The sequence below is a fragment of the Paralichthys olivaceus genome, chromosome 18 (assembly GCF_024713975.1).
Source record: "Paralichthys olivaceus isolate ysfri-2021 chromosome 18, ASM2471397v2, whole genome shotgun sequence".
In the NCBI taxonomy this organism is placed as follows: domain Eukaryota; kingdom Metazoa; phylum Chordata; class Actinopteri; order Pleuronectiformes; family Paralichthyidae; genus Paralichthys; species Paralichthys olivaceus.
In genome coordinates this window covers 16,891,492-16,914,019 of record NC_091110.1, presented here as the reverse complement: position 1 = coordinate 16,914,019, position 22,528 = coordinate 16,891,492, and the positions used below count along the sequence as shown (strand labels likewise).

General features: G+C 41.1%; 3 protein-coding genes across 3 annotated transcripts; all 3 read left to right on the top strand.

The window, feature by feature from the left end:
• The first annotated feature begins 385 nt into the window (after window positions 1-385).
• On the top strand, window positions 386-3,846 carry gfi1b (growth factor independent 1B transcription repressor). The gene is made up of 7 exons (XM_020104223.2): window positions 386-616; window positions 951-1,051; window positions 1,367-1,546; window positions 1,643-1,872; window positions 1,993-2,130; window positions 2,646-2,811; window positions 3,259-3,846. Exons 2-7 carry the CDS (start codon window positions 958-960, stop codon window positions 3,435-3,437), a joined length of 987 nt encoding a protein of 328 aa, XP_019959782.2. The 5' UTR covers window positions 386-616; window positions 951-957; the 3' UTR covers window positions 3,438-3,846.
• A 7,877-nt stretch (window positions 3,847-11,723) lies between these two features.
• gtf3c5 (general transcription factor IIIC, polypeptide 5) lies at window positions 11,724-16,324 on the top strand. Its single transcript, XM_020104222.2, has 11 exons — window positions 11,724-12,064; window positions 12,868-13,066; window positions 13,210-13,405; window positions 13,678-13,861; window positions 14,062-14,166; window positions 14,488-14,602; window positions 14,748-14,828; window positions 15,103-15,191; window positions 15,408-15,490; window positions 15,733-15,872; window positions 16,021-16,324. Exons 1-11 carry the CDS (start codon window positions 11,867-11,869, stop codon window positions 16,200-16,202), a joined length of 1,572 nt encoding a protein of 523 aa, XP_019959781.1. The 5' UTR covers window positions 11,724-11,866; the 3' UTR covers window positions 16,203-16,324.
• A 649-nt stretch (window positions 16,325-16,973) lies between these two features.
• LOC109640303 (bile salt-activated lipase-like) lies at window positions 16,974-20,688 on the top strand. Its single transcript, XM_020104213.2, has 11 exons — window positions 16,974-17,112; window positions 17,216-17,363; window positions 17,556-17,675; window positions 17,755-17,952; window positions 18,042-18,172; window positions 18,349-18,456; window positions 18,587-18,701; window positions 19,177-19,363; window positions 19,458-19,661; window positions 19,901-20,110; window positions 20,419-20,688. Exons 1-11 carry the CDS (start codon window positions 17,047-17,049, stop codon window positions 20,585-20,587), a joined length of 1,656 nt encoding a protein of 551 aa, XP_019959772.1. The 5' UTR covers window positions 16,974-17,046; the 3' UTR covers window positions 20,588-20,688.
• Window positions 20,689-22,528: the final 1,840 nt, after the last annotated feature.

Sequence of the window (22,528 nt, the reverse complement as noted above, 5' to 3'; positions counted from 1 at the left end):
TGTTCGTTTAAATCTTGCACACAACACACATCTGAATCATGCAAATCAAACACTGTTAGGTGGAAATAATTGATCGGATTTTGGGGGGGGTAGACATTGTCCTTTTTGCAATGTTCAAATTGAAAATGTAGATGCTGGTTACATGTTGTGTTTTTCAATGCAAAGTCATTATTACAAGATCAGTTGGAAATACATGGATTTATTGACCGAATCATTGAAATGTGTTTAATTCATCGCCTTGTATTGTGGATTGCATTATTCTTTTTCGCTTCACCTGCTGTTTGGTATAACTGCTGCGAAGGCCCAGTGTTTTTCTAGGCAAATTTCCCTCTGCAGCTCTGCCCTCTCATTGGTGGAAACCACACTCAGATTCCCCTGTGAAATTATCTGATTGGATATGAGGGAGGGGAGAAAAGAGACAGCGGAGTGAGATGCTTTCTTAAAACACTGCTTTGCTTTTCTGACTTTGAAGGAAAGGATTTAACGACGCGTTCTCTCCCTCCACTCATCTTTTCCACCGAAGGGACATTAAATATTTATATTTGTAATATTATTTTTCATCGTTACTATTTTTTTGAGACGCTCTTAATTTGGACTGGAACCTGCTCCGTTCACGGTGAGTAGCCACAACTTAATAAAACAGGCGTGAAAGTATCTTATAAACTAAAATGAAACTTCCAAAAACTTTTAAACACCTTTTGAAAATGTGCAATTTACTATAATTGTCCTTCAAGCTGCTAAAGTGTAAAGATTTCTACAAGCCCTCGTTCGCCCTTTACAGCTAATTCCTATTATTAATTACTATGGTAAAATAGTTGTCTTATTATTTTTAGTGGTCAAATTGTTTTTGTTTTTTACGTTAATCCGATGAGAAGTTAACATCCAGCGGCCGTTTAAACTCGATCAAACCTCTTAATTAACAACTCATTATAATTTGTCTTCTGGTGTAGGATCAACATGCCCCGGTCATTTCTGGTGAAAAACAAAAGGTGCACGTCCTATAACGTCCACCGTTCCTATGAAGAGGATCCCAAGGCCTCCACAGAGACAGGTGAGACTTATTACTAGTGTGAATACACGAGGGACACGATGATGGGACATCTAAACTGCTGCTGTCTACTTTTATCTATCTAAAAAACAACTTTAGAGTAGCTTGCTGTGTATTGAACATTTAAAATGTATTAATCATGCAGGTGTCATTCATTATCAGTGTTCAAATCTGAAAGATTGAGCACTGACTGAATATCTACTGTGTGTTAAATGTCCTCCAAGAGGAGCTGCAGGGTTTTGTGTTTACTTGCTGTCCATAAACACACAGAGTGACGCCTTCTGTTTGAATCAGTCCTACTCATTTTGTTTGTTGCAGAAGTAACACCAGCGCTTCACACCTCAGAAACTTCAGACGGGCCTCAGTCGGAGGGGGAGTTCTCCCCTCCGGACGGCTCCTCATTTGAGAAGGAAGAGCCAGAGCTCACCTGTCCCTTACCTGTTCATCCAGAGCCAACCAGGCCTCCTGCAGCTCCCACACAGCCATACTTCCTCACTGGTGAGCTGCAAATAATGCATCTCCTTCTTTCCCCTTCTGCATCACTCCAAATCAGAGGGTAAAATCAAACTTCTTTTTCTGTGTCTGCAACCTCAGAACCTCACATGGCAGAATTCCCCCCCTACTACAAGCCGTCGTACGCCTGGGAGCAGGTGCCTTCAGCCTTCGAGTTGCGTCAGGTGACTTTCAGCCCCACGGTGCTGCAGCATGCCAGCAATCTGTACGGCACCCACATCAGCCGCAGCCCACAGCCTCAGCAGCCTCTGGATTGCAGCACGCACTACTCCCCCACCTCCAACACGTACCACTGCATCACCTGTGACAAGGTACCTGCCACATGATGACCTACAACATGGAGGACATAATAGAAAATATCTGGGATTTAGGATTTTCATATTGATTTGATTTCATCAGCAGGAGTCACTGATGGTAAAACTCTGTTTCAGGTGTTCTCAACCCCACACGGACTGGAGGTCCACGTCAGGAGGTCGCACAGCGGAACGAGGCCGTTCGGCTGCAACATCTGCAGAAAAACCTTCGGTCACGCAGTCAGTCTGGAGCAACACATGAATGTCCACTCTCAGGTATATCAGCAAAACAAACTCCAGCAATTCAGCAGAACCCTTTCATAAAGTTTGGATGAGCTGTCAGAGACAGTCTGAAGAGTCAGAATCAAGTAGCAGAGAAGACGCTGAGACATTCACACTTTTAGACCCTTTGTGTGAATTAACCTTGGAAATACTGAATGCTATATTTCTCATAATGCACCTCTCTTTATTTGTTCGCGGAGCGTTTTATAAAAATCATCCTACCTGGTTTATCTGCACAATGCAAAATACAAGAAAGAGTAAAACTAAATAACATGAAATAAAAAAGAAGCTTGTTCAATCATATCCCATGATCCTCCTCGTGAAATTTGCACACAAAAAATTTCAGAGCACTCAGGAAATCTGAGCTGTTGAAATAATTTATGTAGAAAAATATTGTTACATCTACAATTTCCTGAAAACTGGGCAAAGTCCATTTACTGATGAAGACCTTTACTGTGACTGTCCGTGTTTCTGTGTAACACTTTGGTCGTACTTTTGTTTCTGATCAGGAAAAAAGCTTCGAGTGCAAGATGTGTGGAAAATCGTTCAAGCGCTCGTCCACTCTCTCCACACACCTGCTCATCCACTCGGACACGAGGCCGTACCCCTGCCAGTACTGCGGCAAGAGGTTCCACCAGAAGTCTGACATGAAGAAACACACGTACATTCACACCGGTAAGTCTCGATATGGATGTGTGGTAAAAACAAGTTGGACTGTGCATGGCTCCTCTCACTGTAATCATCTGCTCTCTAAGTACAGAGACTCCAGGAGTAATATAACTGCTGATAAATCTGAAAAAGAAACTTTAAACAAATGTCCTGTTGATTTGCCTATCCTGCTTCACACGCAGCTTTGTGAAAGGAACTTCATGCAGCCCACATTTGTTGCAAACAAATGTCTGAACAATGGCAGGATTCTTCCCTCATTCATATGAATATTAACTTTATCTTCGTGGTAAAAACATTTGGCACCATTTGTGGTGCATGTGCATGTAAAATGTGATTTTCCAGAGCCAGTGGAAACGAAGTTTAAGCTCCTTTTTCCCCCACAAATCATTGAAAACATGATCTTTGATTTTATCCTGTTGATTTCATATTGTTTTTTTAATTTGTATTTTACAGGTGAAAAACCTCACAAATGCCAAGTGTGTGGCAAAGCGTTCAGTCAAAGCTCCAACCTGATCACCCACAGCAGGAAACACACGGGATTCAAGCCGTTCGGATGTGACATTTGTTCCAAAGGCTTCCAACGCAAGGTGGATCTCCGTCGGCACCACGAGAGCCAGCACGGCATGAAGTGAAACCGGAGTGAGCACAAAACCCTGAACGCAACAGTAGCAAACCTTTGTACAAATGCTTTAAATAACAGAAGCAGTAATTTATTTTTATTATTAATAATAACAAACAAGATGATATGAGATTAATTTAAATATCTGGTTTATTTTGGTCTTTACAGATAAAGTGAAAAAATAAAGCTGTGAAATCAAATCGTGTTTGAAGTTGATTTAACTTCATAAAAATGTGTCATGAGGAAAATGAGTAGTTGATAAAAATGTATTTTCTAATATATTGGAAGTTTTCTTCTTTCAAATATGTGTTAACTTCACTTTTGGTTTCTTATGGTTAATTTAAAATAAGCTTCATGTGAATTTGTCAGAGCTGACTTGTTACTTTTCTTCTTGAAAAATAAAGTTCAACTGAATATGAAAATCTTTGGTTGCCTTGCTGAATAAAAATAAACTAAGTGTAATACAATATGCAATCCATCATGGCTGGAAGGTAAAACACAAACGCGGTGTTTGTCTAAGATGACACGATGAGCATAGCAAACACATAATTTCTCGCTGTCCCACTCTTTCTGTGTGTTTGCCTGAGTCACTTTCCTGTCGGAGCAGGATGTAGAACAACGACACAACTGTGGCCTCGGGTGAAAATCTCTTGCGAGACCAGGAAGAGGTACTGTATGTAGTGGAGTAATACTGCATTCAAATAACACACCTGGAACAGCATGCAAATCTGAGGCTGGGGAACTTTTCATTCCTCAAAGTCGAGGAGAAAATGGATGAAGGAGAAGCTTTACATCCCCAAATGTTCGAGGCTCTGCAGCTTCCTCTTAATAGAGGCAGAACCAGCTCCATAATCTCAATAGAAAATCACAACTGTCGCATCGACGGTATTTCTGGCCACACACACACATCCATTGTTGCTGCTATAGCCTTCACTGTGAATCCAGTGGGATACAGCGATTAAATAAGAGGCTGTGGAAAAAAGGGATTGATTACTTAGTCAACTGTCACCACACCCAGTCAGCCTCCTGGATTTACTTTAACTCACCACCTTCCTCAAACACCAAACCTGTTATGACATTAATCTGCTCCAGGCAAATCAGATCATCACCTCAGCCTGTTAAATCTGACAAACACTGCAGTCACAGTTTCTAAGACGGGTTTTTAAAGGTGACGTTAGACCAACTGTTGATGTAACGACGGGAAACAAACTCAGCTTTGTAGCTCGATCGAAATATAATTGGGATGTAAAAGTTGTTTTTTATGTGAGAATGAATTACATTTGTTAATGTGCTACAAAAAAACAACATTTAAAATAGAAAATATTTAAGGACATTTCTGGGCTTTGTTGAAAAATTACATGGAAACTTTAGTCATAATCTGCAGAGTATGAAAGACAATGTTTCAGCTCAGACAAACTATCATCTGCAGCTTTTGGGGGGATTTCTTTCTACAGTTTGACAAATATATAGTTATTATTAAGACGATATCATTTCTTTTTACTTCTGTCTTTGAGTTGAACAAACTTGAGTTGAACACTGCTGCGCTGCCTCCCTTCAGCGCAGCAGTGCTTTGCCGCCTTCTGATTGGCTGATTCACACAAGTCGGACTTGTTTCATGACAAAAAAACCCCCCGACATGTTGTCTTCACTGTTTATTTAAGTCGCTGGTCTGTAACTCACTAAAGGTGCCTGCATGTCATGTTATCTGCAATGATATCATTCCCATTTTCTTTAACATTACTGGACGAGTGCGGACAAGTCTGCGCTGCTGACGGCAATGAAGCTAAAACGACTCTGTCACTTTTACACATCATCGTTTTTCATATCATTGACTTAAATTGACAATAAGTTTCAGAATCACTTAAACTTGAATTTAAATGAGAATAAATTACTTTCCACAGTAGATTTCGATGTATTTAAATATTGTTAACACTTAATTAGTTGTGAGAAGAGTTTTTTACTGCAACATATACAGTTTTAATTGTTGTTGGGGGGGCTGAAGCTGAATGGTCTTAGTTACATGTGTGGTTTACTCTGCGCGCTCATCCTCGTGGATTACTGTGCAGACAGAAATCTGCTGCTTAATCTTCAGAATAACTTTACTTGAGTTTATTTTACATTTTAGGATATTAACATTTACTGATTTTCCAACTTGTCCTTCATTTTTTGTCTCTCAGCATTAGACCACTGATGATGAGTGCTCTGCCTTCAGGAAGACATGGCCCAGTAACCCCCTACTCACCTGAACCCATTAGAAGAGCGGTTGGAGTCAGGACAATGGGCCTCTTGTCTTATTTTTTTTACTTCATTTAGTGGTTGATGCTGAAATGAACTGTACTTTTTATGAAAGAAATGATACAGTGAAATATTAGTATTTTTCTGTTGCCTCAAATTTTTTAAGAAGAGTGACCTGAGTAAGAATATGAGCTCCGAACTGTGCAACTATATATTTCTGTTGTCTGGTTAAAAAACGATTTAACTTTGGTTCATTATACTTTTATCCATGAATCCAAAGATGACATCACAGATTCAAGAACAAGAGTTTATTCACCCGTGTTGCAGAAATCAGTGACTGAACAGGGGAAGAGAGGAGACATGAGAGCTTACTGTCTGGCAAACAAATCTGTGAGCTTTATGCAAAATGTGTTGATATTACTGGGGCAACGGGGTCTGTTGTGATCCCGCCTGACAGTTAGACCCGCCACCGCATCCTGGTGTGTGTGCTGGAAACAGAGCAAATCAAAATCCTGCACAGGTAAAGAACAGAGAAGGGGATCATCCTGGGTGGGACCAAACAAACAGGACATAGGTCCTGAAAGAGAAGGGGCGGTGCTGCGGGTGGGGGGGGGTTTAGCCTGGGGATAAACAGGAGAAAATAAAGAAAGCGTGCACCTGTAACATTCCTCCACAGGTACACAGGTGCAGGGGTGTGAAAAGCTTCATACTCAGTAGAGTAATTTTGTTGATGTACATGTTTAAACCGAAATGTCTGGCAAAGCAGCAGAGGAGGACTGAGCCAGAGATGTTGATGTGGTTTTCCAGCCCTCGGTCATTTGCATATGTGTGTTGCCTGAGGTGCTGCGGTATCCTGTTGTAAATATACCTGATTTAAATTCAGTCAGAAATACTGTAACTGAACAACATTTCTCTCACTCGACATGCAAGCTTATGGAGAAGACCTGTACAGAAACAGCATAATGGCAGTTTATATATATTTTAATATTTTTTGCATATTTTAAAATTGCTTTTGATTCTCGTAGCATGTTGATAGGGATCATGTGGAAGCAATCTGATACGAGAAACAGACTCAGTGCTGATAACAACGGTGATCGAGGCAAAGGATCAATCAACAAATCAAACATGAGGGCAGTAAACCGAATGCAGCTCTGTCTCTATCCAGCAGTCTCACACACACACACACACACACACACACACACACTCTGAACAGCAACAGCAGATATAGAGATGGAGCACTGGGGTGAAATTTGTCTTGCAAATAGGTTTTATGCAAATGAACCCAGGACAGTTCTGTGAAAACGCTGCAGGAAGAATGGATGAACATGCCCGAGGTCATGAGGACACGCTCGTGGAAAACTGAGCCCGAGATCTACCCTCTCGACCCGTGAGATCAAACACATGTCATGGAAATCTGAGGCGCTATTTACTGTCATCATATGGACAGTTTGACTCATCTTCTGGGTTTCTAACCAGCTTTGTTTTGGACATACACATCCCTGCTCCTCCCCTCCCCCCAACCAAAATCACTTTTACTGTTGCATGTCCCAGATTTTTTCTGTCTTCCTACTGTTTCTACATGAGCTGATTCAGCTATTTAGGATTCTTGCAAATGTTTAGTGTTATTTCTCTTTGGTTATTGGACCCTTCTCTGAGGGACTTAAAGAGAAAGTTTCGCCCCATGGAACTTCTGGAAAACTGTTTTCCAGAAAATCAAGGGCCAAAATGTAAAATATCCCAATTGGAGACCAATGGTAACAACCGGTTCTTTAGATAATCTTTAAGTGTACGAGAAAACAATATGAAATAATCATGACAGCACTAATAGATTGATTAAAGTTTGAAGACTTGCGGCTGTGGTGAGGTGGTCAGAAAATTCAAGTGTTTAATCCACACTTATGGAAAAGAAGTGCCATTCTTTCAAATAAAAATAATATTAATGAAAACAATAATATATTTGACAATGCTCAAAGAGACTTTTCAGGATTAGATAGAGAGCAAATGAAAATAAATAAGCATAAATATAAAATATACATCAACAAATATACATCTGAAAAGGTGGGCTCATGCTTGTGCATTGCCTTTCTACACCGCACAAATGATTAAAATGTAATCTCATAGAGAATTTACATGAAATATAGATATTATACTACATAAAAATTGCAATATTTTCAGTGTATGGAATACAAAACTTCAGATTCGTTGTTAGGAGTGACCCGGAACACACACATTTTATTATCAGATGAAGAAAAAAGTTATGTTAAAACCTGAAATTCTGATTATAGACAGTTACCGACAGTTGTGTTGTTTTCTAAAAAAGTTAGTGCAGAATGAGCCGATGCTTTGTTTTGAAAACAGACAGATGAATCTAAAAATGAGCTGTCAGCAGATTTCCTCTGTGTGACTGCACACAGGAAGCTGCTGTCACAGTGTGAGGGTGTGATACTGTTTGATTGCCACTGACACTGTGTTGTGGTCCTGGGCTCCTATAGATAAGTGCAATGTAATGATGACAGCGCCTACAAAGTGTCGAGCAAGAGCGATAAGAAAAGAAAAATCTACATTTGTTAGAGGCTGATTTTTCTTTAGGATTTAATCGTCTGTTTTACAAGTAAGTAAGACGACGCGCTGCCTTCAGGGTAGATCCGGTCCCTCGGAAGATCTCCAACTTTACAGAGAAAAACACAACTCACCAACTCGATGCACTTCTTCCTCAGCCGAGACCTTTATTCTCATCATCAAGCCAAACATTATGTTCATTACTCACCAGAAGCATTTTATTTTGTTTAAAAAGATAAGCTGGTGCGTCAGTTAAACACGTCAGAGCGTGTGTGCGACACATTTAGAGACAGAAGTGTAAATAAACAGTACAAACTGCAGCTTTCACTCCTGCTGATACACAAAGGAGCCATCTTGGCTGAAGTCGACGCGTTCCGGCGTTCCAATTGCAAACTTCTGACTCGGGGGTCGGAAATTCCAAGCTCCGAGGTTTAATGGAGGGCAGCATTATTTAGGCTTTGCTTTCATTAGCCAAGCTAGCAGCCTAGCTTTATGGTGGCTAACCACCATTTTGGACCAAAATGAAATCTTAAAGCATCGTTTGATCGGATTGCCGTGATTTTTTTGGGGGGGGATAAATCTTTGATGACAAAGTACCCTGAAAACTAATCACACTCTCATCATCCTCACAGACACTTTACTTAGTTCTAATCATAGACTGTATATAAAGAGGTTCTAATGAACAAATATTAGCGTGCTAATATGCTACACTAAGATGGTTAACTTAAGGCAATTCCAGCATAGCACTGTCATAACGAGCATGGTGCTACATGCTAGCGTGGCTGTAGTCTGTTTTAATATACAAATGACTTTTTATACGTTCAGGTTTCTATGGAACGGAGAAAAATCATGCTTGTCTAGACCTGGTCGTAATGTGCACACGTATGTGACCAGTTATAAAATAATGTGAAACCTCTGCTACTATAAAATGCTGGGTCTTCTTAGCCTGTTGAGAGTTGTGAGTACATTTTAAATGAAGCTGCAGTGAAGGAGGAAATCACTGGTAACAATCTTTTGTTTTGTCAAGTAGGTATGGCCTTGTGTCTACATCACACACCCAAACATGGCCATATACAGAACGCTCTCTAACTTACAAATGGCGAGCTGACGGGACGCCAGAGTAGAAGGGCTGAGTGAAAAGTCAGTGTGAGTGGGAACGGAGGGAGGGTTGGGTGAAATCTGAAGGCAGCAGACTCTTCCAGCACGAGCCGGGTGATGGAGGCTGAGTGATAACGTTATCATGGCCGCCCCATACTGTAACGGCTGGAACAGGCTCGCAGAAAGGCAGGGAGGAGCTGACAAGCCCTCAACAGAGATAGCAGCGCCAAGAGCTGGACAGATAGTCGATTTACGAGGGTCTCGGAGAGCGACGGGGAATAAAGATAGAAAGAGAAAGATCCTCAAAATCTTCACTTCACCACAGCACACAACAGATTGTCAGTCAGTGCCTCCTGTCCCCACCCCTTTCTATACTTCTCATGAAACATTGAGCTTTATAACATCATGAGAAACCTATACCGGCTGATGGTGCAGTTGCTCACCGATGATGCCTCAACATTTCTACAAGAACAGATGCGTTGAGAGAAGAATCTGACAAAATAAATGAAGATTCAAGGAAGAAAATCAAATAAAAAAAATAAATAAATGAAACCCTCTGACAAAAACAACCCGTCCTGTAAGAACTGAGAGAATTGCAGTTATGGACATGATGGTCCGTCCTTCAGTGTAAATATTGTCCTGCTCAGCTGCACATGGCCGACAGAGACAGTTAGAGACCAACTGGTGAACTAGGATTTGAACGTTAAGAGCCAGATATTTACCTCAGGAGTCAGTAGAGACCAAAACAGAGGTTCTAAAACTAAAGGAGAGAGAATATTGGACTTAAATTCAACAGCGTTTCACAGCAGGAAGAGCACAGGTGTTACCAATAACCTAAATTATGCTTCTGTCTTGTTCAAGTACAAAGACTGATTCAGGAACTGCTTAGCTTAACTAAGTGTTAAGTCAAGCCCAAAACAAATAGATTTTACACAACACAGCTATTTACTGTACATGTTGCAACCTGGATTTAACATTTACTTGTGTGCCCTAAGGGACTGAACTGTGCTTTTGCATGCAATTGTTCATATGATATTAAAAGTGTATTTTTAGGTGTGGGTCGCAGGGTGAAATTTGCAGCTTTGGATTTGTTTTAGTTTTTTTCATTTTCTGCTTTTAATCTTTAATCTACGACAGACAAACCTGTGCTGTACTTGACTCACAGGGTTGAAATACAGTGGTGCTGACAGGGTCATTATTCATTATTAGTTGCTTTGTTGAGAGTCAGATGCAAAACAAGCTGGCTCCCAATAAAGGAAGATATTTCTTCAATCTCTACCATGTCAAATCTATACACCAGACTCATAAAAAACAACCAGAAACATCCAATTCTTCTTTTTAACAAAAAATACTTATAGAAGAAAACACCTCAACTCAAATGTAGGTGATTCCACAAGTGAAAATACCTCCAGGCCCACACTGTTGAAATCTAGTGTCAAGCTTTGCACTTGCCGGCAGACTGATGGAAGAAGGTAAACTAGAATCAAAGTAAATAGAGTGTAATTCCCTATATGACTGCTTCTTAATAAGTTGTCAAACTGACACATCTGTTGAGTCCTCTTTCTTCTCTGAGGGGTTGAAAGTGTGTTGACAGTTTCAGGGAGGGACAGCACACAAATCCTCTTTGCTGAGCCGCTCCTGACAACAGTGGACGTGTCCCTCCCACAATACTGAGTTAAAACCCCCAGAGCTGGAGATAGAATGATAACCAATCATAGACGGAGCCATTAAATTGAAAGTGCATTCAGGAGGATTCAGTTATTTGTGGGGTGGAACTTTAATGGAGACATGATTTCATTCATGCGTGTCATTGTCTGTTATGCTTGGATATATACCGCCACCATGTGGTGAAAGGCTGTTCAGCAACAGTCCATTGATTCCAGCACAATATGTCAATATATTGAATTTACTGTGAGACACAATTAACTTTTTTTGAATTGAAAATAGAATAACATGCAACAGAGAACTTGGATAAAATAGAAGAAGCAAACAATGATAAATGAAGAAAACACAAATACAAAAAAAAAAAAAAATACATAAACTTATAAATCCAGAACCTGCTTTGTGAAGTTATTAAAGACCTGCTCCTCATCAGTGGTGATGGAACTACACAAAGCATTGAACTACAAACAGGTTCATCACTTTTTGGGTCCCCTGGAAACATTTCCGTTTCTGTATCAATTGTATTAAATTGCATGTGTTTTTTCTATTTGCAAGCGTTTTCTTAATTTGCTGTATAAATCTATAAATCTATTTATTTAAAAATGATAAACAGAGAACATAGATGACAGAGGAGGAGAAGAGATGTTTTCCTCTGTGTCCTGTTTTATTTATTTATTTCTTTGACGTGAAAGAAAACGTTTTGTGCGGAACTGTGTGTGTGTGTAAGCAAGGATTTCTGCCCGGCGTTATTTTGCACACGGACACGTCCTGGCTGTTTGCTAGTTACAGGCGTGTAAGCGGGATTTTTTTTTTTATTTCACGTGTTTCTCCTGCTTTTACTTCAACCACTACTGTGTTTTTGTGAGTGCTACGAACACAGGCGGTGAGATGGCGGAGTTCACCCAGCTGAAGCTGGATTTTACCCTGAAAGAACTGACCTGCCGGCCGGAGGACCGGGACGTGCCCGGCGCCTCGTCCATCCTGGAGCTGCGGGACGACCGGCTGGTGTGTGTGGAGTATCCGGCCGTGGTGACCAGCTCCAACAACATGCTGGAGACTCTGGGGGGAGAACGAGCTGTGTCCAAAGTAAGATGAGACAGATTTGATAGGTTTCCTGCCTCTTATTTGTTCCTCAGTATTTCCATCCAGGTTCCACCCTCACGAACATTTTACACAAAAGGTTACATGCTGTAAAAAATAAATAAATCAATAAATAAACTTTGAAAGTTGTAGCTGTCAGACCTGGGCTTAACTAATTGACTTCATCTTAGTCGATCCAGGCTTTACACAGTGTTGCAGACTAGCTCTCTAAAGTCAGGCTTCAAAAATGTGATCTTTATGTTTTTATTGGCGTCATTTATAATGTGTTTTAATATAATATTTACCAAGCTGACAGAGTTTTGACCTTGACATTATAAAACTGTAAAGTGGTAAATGTTAGTTTCCACAAAGATTTGCTATGCTGTGACAATACATATTATATTACATGCCAATTTTAGGGAGTAAAACAATCTGATACCGATACACTGGTTGTTCAATTATTCCTAAATTGTTGTTATCAAACTTTTATGACAAAGAAATGTACTTGAGGCTTGATATTTTACAGTGTAACCATAAACTGTATTAAAAGTCAGTATAAAGTAATGTGTATATATATTTGTTCTACAAATATACTCATATTGGCTGATATATATATTATAAATGGGCCCTGGACTTTGTGACACTACACAGTTTGGCACTAGGCTCAATGTCAGTTTGATTTGTGAAATAACTAAGCTGAGATGTTTCCTTCATGGCTGCTTTTTGTATTTGATTATCATCATCACTATCGTCTTATGTTGTCAGCTGCTGTGATCTGATAACTGTCCGGTTTTCCTGTAACTCCACAGACCTTCGCTAACCCCAACAGGCGGCTTGAGCTGCGTTACCGACCTCAGGACCCCTTCTGTCACCCTCTGTGTGGAAACCGCTTTTCGTCCAGCAACCTCCTCCTCAGAGTGCGGCGGCGGGTGCGAAAAAAAGACCCCAAGGATGTCCAGATCCAGATGGATTTACTGGGAGTCATTGGAACAACATATAAATTCCAAGGTTAGACCAAAAGTCTTCTCGTGTGTGAAGCACAGAATATAAACATCTGATACGTAAACTTTATTGAAGGAGACAGGATTTGATCATATCAAAAAAGAAAATAACGACGCTGTCTTTTCTGATCACGTCTTTGTGGTTTGCAGGGATGGCAGACTTTCAGTGCCTCGCTGTGCATTCAGAAGGTGGAACAGATATGGCTCTGTATGACAAAATCATCCTTCGTAAATCAGAGAATCAGGAGTTTTTTGAAAAGCCTGTGCCTTACTTCCTTCCCCCGGCCATCTTCTCACGTCTCGACAGTCCCGTGGATTATTTCTACCGACCCGACATCCATCACAAGTCAGTAATGGCTCTGTGGGAAAGCATAATTCCCTGGGTCAACCTAACTGCTTTTAAAATTTGATTTAAACCGTGATTTGACCACAACAACTGTTAAAGTTACACAGAGTGGAATTAGTGTTTTAAAACGTTAGAATAGATGTTTTTATACCAGTATTCTGGTGTCTATATTTGAAAGATAATATTTTTTGTTTCACTGTGAAACTAACGACGCATCTTTTCAGGATTTTAATCAATAATATGAATTTTTTCCCTCTCCGTTCTGTTTATAGCCAGATGCCCATCAACAAGAAAAGCTTTATCGGTCTGAATCGCGTGCGTCGGCCCAATAATGCCATTTTTGTCAGCTTCACTGATCCCACTGTGCCCAGTGAGTGTCTTGAGGGGGCGAAGCTCAATTGGGCAAGAGTCTGCCTGAAGGACTCCGACAGAGAGAGTGAAGAGCAACTGAAAATGGTTTGTGTGCTGCTTCGGAATTATTTCTACATGACGCTTTAAAATCTACTCCAGTTATTATTTCCATCAGATCATTTTGAGCAGCATCTCTATTCACCAGTGTTTTTACTCCATAACTGGCATCTGCTTTAAGTTGGAAAATGAAGTTGTTGTGTGATGTAAGCCTTTATCTTATCTCAAACCAAACTTTTTTTGCTTAGATGTTTGAGAGCCGGCCCATCTGGTCCCGGAACGCAGTCAAGGCCAACATCAACATCCACCCTGATAAACTGAAACTGCTGCTGCCCCTATTTGCCTACTACATGGTGAGTTCTGTTCACTTTCCCTGATGTCATTCAGATACTGTATATTGTGAAATGAAATTTGAAGTAATTAAATGGAAAATTCAAAATCTATTAATTTCTCAATATGCAGGTGTGTGCCGCTTTGTTTAGTTTGTGGTTTTGAAATAATAATATAGAATGTAAAATACAAGTCCCCCAAATTACAACTTCTATGACTCATAGAGAAGAAATAATATTCTCAGTAAAACGTTTTTAACAAACAATCACTCTAAAGTTCATTACTCTAGTGTCTCAGTGTTAATTTTCCCAAATCTGAGTTAAACGTGCAACATAATTTTGTAGGTGACAGGGCCGTGGAGGAGTCTGTGGGTGCGGTTCGGCTATGACCCCCGAAAGAACCCAGACTCCAAGAAATACCAAATGCTGGATTTCAGGTTCCGCTGCAGCAGCAAGCACGGTAAGAGCCTCAGGCAGGACAAGAAGGAGCTACTGTAGTTTGATTGTTGATGAGCAAATATAACAGTTGCTATTGGTAACAATACTTTTGGTGACTTTGTGGAATATAATATAATGATATCGACTTCTGGTTCCTCATATTTTAGGTTATTCAATATCTGACCTGCCAGTAAAAGCCAAGAGGAGTGCGCTTAACTACAGTCTGCCTATTACGTTCAACAAAACAGGTGAGAGTTAATAAAGTGTGTGTAGAGTTTTTTTTTTATTATGAAAGTCAATAAGCTTTGTCACAGCTGAAAAAGTACAGATGTCATAACATTTACATAAGTTTGACAGTAATTAAATCCATTGCTCTAAGTGGGCCTTGAATTAACCTCAGCACCGACTTCCTCAGCTCAGTAAATTAAACAACAGTAACATGTTCTCTATAATCTCAACCATCTTGTTGCTTGGCCAAGGTAAAGTGAAAACATGTTCCACATACTGCTGTTTTTTTTCCAGGCCCTCAGCCAGCGAGTGTGATGGATCTTCCAGCTCAGGAGGGTCCAAGCTCCAGTCGAGACACAATCCCAGTCTCGTACAAGCTGAGGGTCAGTGAATGTCCAGTACTCACACGAGAGCTGACATCATTGGTTTCTAGATACGAGTGTGTCTCAAATGAGATTTCATGGGGATATTTTATTTATTCGTTTATTATGTGAATGCTTAATGGTTCAAATGGTGGAAGATAATAGGCATTGTATTGTGTTTTTCTGAGAGTGTTTTAAGTTATACAATAAATACTGAACTCCGCATCATCTCCACAGGAGTCCTCCTTTATTTTCAGAGATGGCATGCTGCCTCCTCACAGACAGATGTTTTACCAGCTGTGTGATTTGGATGTGGAAAGGTAATCCAAGTTAATCTCTATTATTTTACCATAACTGCCGTTAAAAATGGTTTTAAAATATTGTTCCATTTTGGATCTCAAGTTGTCCTCCGGATGACTTTTGATAATATGATTAATTTTGTTGAACTTTTAGGAACCACATTTAACCTCACATACTATAAAGTTTTTCTTTCGTTTTCATTAGATCGAAACAGCTAGTCTAAAGCTTTTAGTTGTAATGTAATGTAATGGTGTGTTTCTAGTCTCAAAGAGGTGATTGAGCAGAAGGGAGATGAACAGGTATGTAACGAGCGGGATGGCTGGTGTGTTCTCGGTACCACCGACAAGCTGAGGGACATGATCTCAGCCATGATCCAGAAAGTCACCTGGGCACAGAAACCAGGTAAGAAAATATCCTCTTCAAATGTTATAGGTTCCTCTTTGGGTCATACTTCACTTCCACGACAGACAGACAAACAGCAGCAGTTAGAAACATAACCTCACTGGTGGAGGTACATGCCCTGTTATCTGATGTCATTTCTGTCCCTCAGCCGTGCCACAAGTCCTCAGAAGAAGCCAACGCAATGTGTCAAAATCCTCAATGAAAGGTGCTTACGCAGAAGACGACGAGGACGAGGATGAAGGTGAAAACGAGGACGACGACGATGATGAATTTCTGCCGTCTGAGGGAAGTGAGAATGAGATGGAGACAGAGATTCTGGACTACATGTAACAAAGAACAGCCAATGGATGATACGTCTCTGTACAGATGATGTGTTTGTATAATTTTTTTCTGTAAAATGTAAAGTAACTTTGTTAAATGGAAATAAAAACAAAAGTATTTCTATATCTTTATGTTTGTGTATATATATATGTGTGTGTGTTCATACACGATGATTATCAATTGTTCAGAGATACTGAAAATTCTGACACAACATAACTTAAGTAAATGCCATGAACGGTTGCTGTGATGTCTGTCCCATTCTTGTGATATCGATGTATACAGAACAGTTTTGTTACAGTTGTTAAACAAACAAATGTTAAATCAGACTCGAGGATTAACTGATTCGACCCCACAAAAGAAGAATTGAAATACTAAATAAGACCAAATGTGGTCAGATAATTAATTACTAACACAAATTTTGGAGGTCCACCTGGAAACTTTACTGAAATACACTGAACTAAATTCCTTCAATGTCCTAACTGCATATGTCTGGACAGACATAGATGTGATACAGACCTCATGCTCTACTTCTAGTGTCTTAAAAATGTTACTTTTTAATAAGGTGCCTTGTATCATCCACATTATAAAATGGGTTTTGAAAAGTCCTGTATGGTTATATGTTTTATATACAGCATTTAATATAGAAGCCCATCTTCATTTACTAAAGTTGATGGCAAAGGCTACGAGGTTAGAATCTGTTGTATGTCAGGTGCTGCGAGGAAAAGGTGGTTAAATAGTACGTGTTATGCAACGGTGAGAAAAGTGGCCATCACGCTGCACAGTGGTCAGATGTTCAGGGGAGGAGTCACCTTTATAAAAGTCCAGCCTGAAAACCAACCTGGTTCTCACAGTCATGATGGCGAGGCTGGGGCTTTTGGTCGCTTTTGCTGTGTTCCTGGAGGTGGTCTCTGGGGCCTCTGTAAGTGCTAAACAAAAAATATAACATCTGTTTTTAATTCAAAGATGCCAAATGTCATTCTGTGATTTTGATATTTCACAACTTTTTTGTGCTGAATCTCTAGCTTGGGGTTGTGTACACGGAGGGGGGGATGGTGCAGGGCGAGAACATTCGTCTTGGGTTCCGTCGTCACATGGACGTCTTCAGAGGGGTTCCCTTTGCTGACATCCCTGGAAGGTTTGAGAAGCCAAAGCGTCACCCTGGCTGGGACGGTGGGTGATTGACTCGCTCACAAATTAGATTTAACATTCAGACCATTAACTAAAAACTCATGATGGCATATTGCTAAAGTGGATTATGGTAAATTAGTATCATTGTTTTATCTGTTGACGTAAATGATCTTCAGTAATCAAGAAAACTTGAGTCTCATGCTTCTCTTAAAACGTGTGTATGTCTTTTATCAGGTGTCTTGAAGGCCACTGAGTTCAGAAAGAGATGCCTTCAGGTGAACCTCATCATGACCGATACCAGAGGGAGTGAGGACTGTCTTTACCTTAACATCTGGGTTCCCCATGGCCGCTCAGGTAAACACAGAAAGAACCACAAAGTATTGTTCATGATAGATCAACACTGCTGCTGTCTCTGATTCTATTTGGTCTGTAGTCTCCACAGATCTGCCCGTCATGGTGTGGATCTATGGAGGAGGCTTCCTGGCCGGAGGCTCGATGGGTGCTAACTTCCTGAACAACTATCTGTACAGCGGCCAGGAGATTGCAGACAGAGGAAATGTTATTGTGGTGACTTTGGGATACCGTGTGGGAACTCTGGGCTTCCTGAGCACTGGAGACTCGAGCTTGCCCGGTAGATGGCCGTTTGTTCTCTCACAACAGCCACAGAATCAATTAGATTTTGACCCCTGCCAACTATAATGACATTTTCCATCTTGTCAGGAAATTACGGTCTGTGGGACCAGCAGGCCGCCATCGCTTGGGTGCACAGGAACATCCGTTCATTTGGAGGAGACCCCGACAATGTCACCGTTTTCGGAGAGTCTGCAGGTGCAGCTAGTGTTAGCTTCCAGGTGAGTTTTATTTACTAGACATGTAGCTCATTGAGTGTTTCAAGAGACTTTGTGGGTCTTAGGCAAAAGGGACCGAGGGGGCCCTACATCCAACAAGTTTGCAGCACCCCTGAATAAAATGTGTAGTTTCTTTGTATAACTCTAACCTTTTTGTTTTTTTGTGTGTCTGCCCACAGACTCTCACTCCCCACAACAAAGGGTTGTTCAAGAGAGCCATCTCCCAGAGTGGAGTTGCCCTTTGCCCGTGGGCCATCAACAAGAACCCCCGCAAGTTTGCTGAGGAGGTACATCACAGATTCTCATAAATGTTTCACTTCCTTGATTAGACTTGAACTCTCTTTATTAATAGTTATCAGGCTTTTACAGATGATCACTGTGTATTAAATGTAAATGGAACCCCCCCCCCCCCCTCAGGTCGCTCTGAAGGTCAACTGCCCCACGGGTGAAAATATGGCCGCTTGTTTGAAGATGACCGATCCTGCGCTCCTAACGTTGGCCGGCTCCCTCAGTCTGTCCAGCTCACCTGATAGTAAGCACTGCAGTCCACACACAGTCACCTAGCTTACTTTTACACTTTAGCCTACAGAGCTGCTTTTCTTTACCTGCAGGAGCTGTGTTTGTGTCTGAAGCAGTTTAACTGGACATTAAAAAAAAGAAACCCTGTTAATGTAGAAACCTCAGAGAGAGCCACATGTGAGGGATTCCTCTTCCAGGACGGACAGAAGTGCAAGAGATGTCGCGTGTAACTGAGAACATCAGCAAAATAACAGCATTTACAACATTGATTAGAAGAAACAGTTTGTAACATAACGGAGAAAAGTGAGCAGAGATAAAGGGACCAGCAATGACAAATGAACGTTTTAACCTAAATGTTAAGGTTTTCTTCATATACAGTATGTAAAACACGACTAAGTGTCAACAGCAGCTCTATCAAATGTTAAGTAAGATGCCACTTGTGTGTGAGACAGTTGTAATGAGCGTTTGCTCATATATTGCCCCGTTAGGCCCTGTCGTAGGAAACCTGCTCCTGTCTCCTGTGATCGATGGCGACTTCCTGCCTGATGCGCCTCACAACCTGTTCCACAATGCCGCTGACATTGACTACATCGCTGGAATCAACGACATGGATGGACACCTCTTCACGGGTTTAGATGTTCCTTCAATCAACTCTCCCCTGGTGGACACTTCTGTGTGAGTTCAAGTCATGTGATCAGTGCGAAACATCAACTAGCATCACATGGCAGTGTTTTTATCAGACCTAACTTTCAAACATTCACATGTGCAGTGACGATGTGAAGAGGCTTCTGGCTTCATACACCAAGGATAAGGGCAAGGCTGGTTTTGACAACGCCTACTCCACATACACTTCAACCTGGGGATCAAATCCCAGCAGGGAAACCATCAAGAGAACTGTGGTGGAGATTGGAACAGACTACATTTTCCTGGTTCCTACACAGGCTGCTCTCTACCTTCATGCTGCCAATGCCACGTGAGAAAAGGATCTTTCATTAGCTTTATCACTGTCGTTAACATTGTTTCACCATTAAATCTTTTTTTCAACGCCATGGTGGCAAAGGTAGGAGGATGAGGGTTGTACAACTATATGTCTGTCATTTCTACCAGAACCGTGCATTGGCCCACAATTCTGGACTTTCTCTATTGTCTGAAACTATCTTGATTTAATAAGAATCCAGCTTTTAAAGAGCATCTTTTTTCTTTCTTTTAAAGAACTGGCCGTACCTACTCGTACTTATTCTCCCAGCCCAACCGTATGGGCGGCATTGGCAGACCCTACCCCAGCTGGATGGGAGCTGACCATGCTGATGACCTGCAGTACATGTTTGGAAAGCCTTTCACCACGCCACTGGCATACTGGCCTCGCCACCGTGACGTCTCCGGCTACATGATTGCCTACTGGACCAACTTCGCAAGAACTGGGTATAATTCTGCAGACGCAATACACAGCAGAATCACAGAAACTGAAGATTCAAGCACTCAAGCACCACCTCTTCACTAAAGCCTTTGGCCTCAGTTAATGCTCCACCCTGCTGCTAAATTTGATCTTGTTTACTTTTTTCTTTTCTCCTCTGTCTTGTCCTCACAAACCTATGTAAAGTGTCCTTGGGTCCTGTGAAAGGCGCTATATAAATTCAAGCCATTATTATTATTATTAAGATAAATCAGTGACTGAAATAGAAAAACACAACTGCCTCAATTCAGTTGCTCTGTTTTTTTTGCTTCCACAGAGATCCCAACAAAGGAGAGCTAAGTGTGCCCGTCACCTGGCCCGAATTCACCATCACTGGACACAAGTTCCTGGATATCAATTCCAACATGAAGAATGACTCTGTGGGACAGAAGATGAGAGCGCGTCATGTTCATTTCTGGACCAGCATCCTGCCCAGCCTTCCCTAACCATCTAAGAATGAATAGCTTGTGCAACAGCTGTGCACCTTTAGTGTAGAACCCATATATGTAAGGAATCACATCAGCAATAAATAAATTTGTACGAATTATGTCTTGTTTTGTTTTATCCAATAATTTATTGTGCCTCAATGAAATGCTCAAAAAACTCACTTTGCATGTTTCCATTTGAAGTTTGTGTTTGTTTTAACTCAGCATCGATAACAGACAGGACTCTATGATATTATAATGTTTTGGTGTTGATTTTATTTAATGTGCAGAACATTATCATTGGTGCCCAAGTGTGGGTTAACCTCGTAATTTAAAATGAAAAACAAAACGAGTCTAAAGAAATAATCTTTGCTGGATTGTTCAACATAAAGCAAAGGAACTGAAAGGGGTCTAACTGAAAGAGTCCTTCTTGGTGTCACGTCTGGTGCAGGCTCTGCTCTCAGGTTGCCCAATAGGTGACCCTGCAGTGGAGGTCTGTAATGCAGTTCAGTTAGTGCAGGGGTAGGCAACCTTTACTATCAAAAGAGCAATCTTGCCCCCTCTTCCCCCCCAAAAAACTTGTCTGGAGCTGCAAAACATACTTGATTACACAACTTGTAAAGTTTTATATATAGTTATACTATATATATAACAACTATAGGCAGTGGAGGAGTCTGTGGGTGTGGTTCGGCTATGACCCCCGAAAAAACCCAGACTCCAAGAAATACCAAACCCTGGATTTCAGGTAACAATACGTTTGGTGACTTTGTGGAATATAACTGATATCGACTTCTAGTTCCTCATTTTTTGAGGTTATTCAATATCTGACCTGCCCGTAAAAGCCAAGAGGAGTGCATTTAACTACAGTCTGCCTATTACGTTCAACAAAACAGGTGAGAGTTTATAACATATGTGTATTTTTTTCATTATGAAAGTCAACAAGCCTTGTCACAGCTGAAAATGTACAGATGTCATAACATTATCATAAGTATATTTTTAGAGAGGGCATGTTGCTATGGATGACTATAAGTATAGATAAATAAATGCATAAATAAATAAGAAAATAAATAAATAAATGTCTTACATTTATTTCCACATTGATTTATTCAAGCATTCCGTGTCCGTATGCTAATGAGAAAGGCGGTCCTAACCTCAGTCTTGTGCAGGATTGGTCGCAGGAGTGTGATGATCCAGTTCTACTACTTCTGCCTGTCCAGTTATTAATGGATGGTGTCTGATCATCTCTTTGTGTTGCTCTGGTCATTTTATCACTGAGTCCTGACCGTGAGCGTCTCGATTCGTGTTGGACTGAGCGCAAAGTGTCGACGAGTCACTTTTCATGATGTTTAAAATGAGTCTCATGAAATCTGGAATCGAACAGACACTGAGTAACTTCATGTACTGATCAGGTCCTGATGACCAGTGATGAGAGTTTATGAGTTAAAGTGAGAGCAGCTCAGAGAGGAGGAGCAAACAGAAACTCCAGCTCGATACAAACCAACTGCAGCTTCAGCTCTGATCATGAAGCAGCTGTGACCAGAGACACTCTGTGTTTTCACTGTTCTTCAAGTGAGTCTCTGACCGGCTGCTTCACGTGAACGAGCTCTGTGTGTGCGTGTGTGCTCCCAGACAGTGCAGACACACACACACACACACACACACACACACACACACACACACACACACACACACACACACACACACAGGCCCCTGAGCTCCGTCCCTCCCCCCTCCCCCACTTACTCGCTCAGAGAGACATGCGCAGTGAGATCAGAGCTCGTTCACGTGAAGCAGAAGGTCTGAGACTTACTTGAAGAACAGTGAAAACACAGAGTGTCTCCAGTCACAGCTGCTGGTTTTGACCACAAACAAGGTTTCAGTGTTACTGTTTGACCAAACAGGGACAGAGCTCTGAAAGGTACAGTGTGTAGAATTTAGTGACATCTAGTGTTGAAGTGTCAT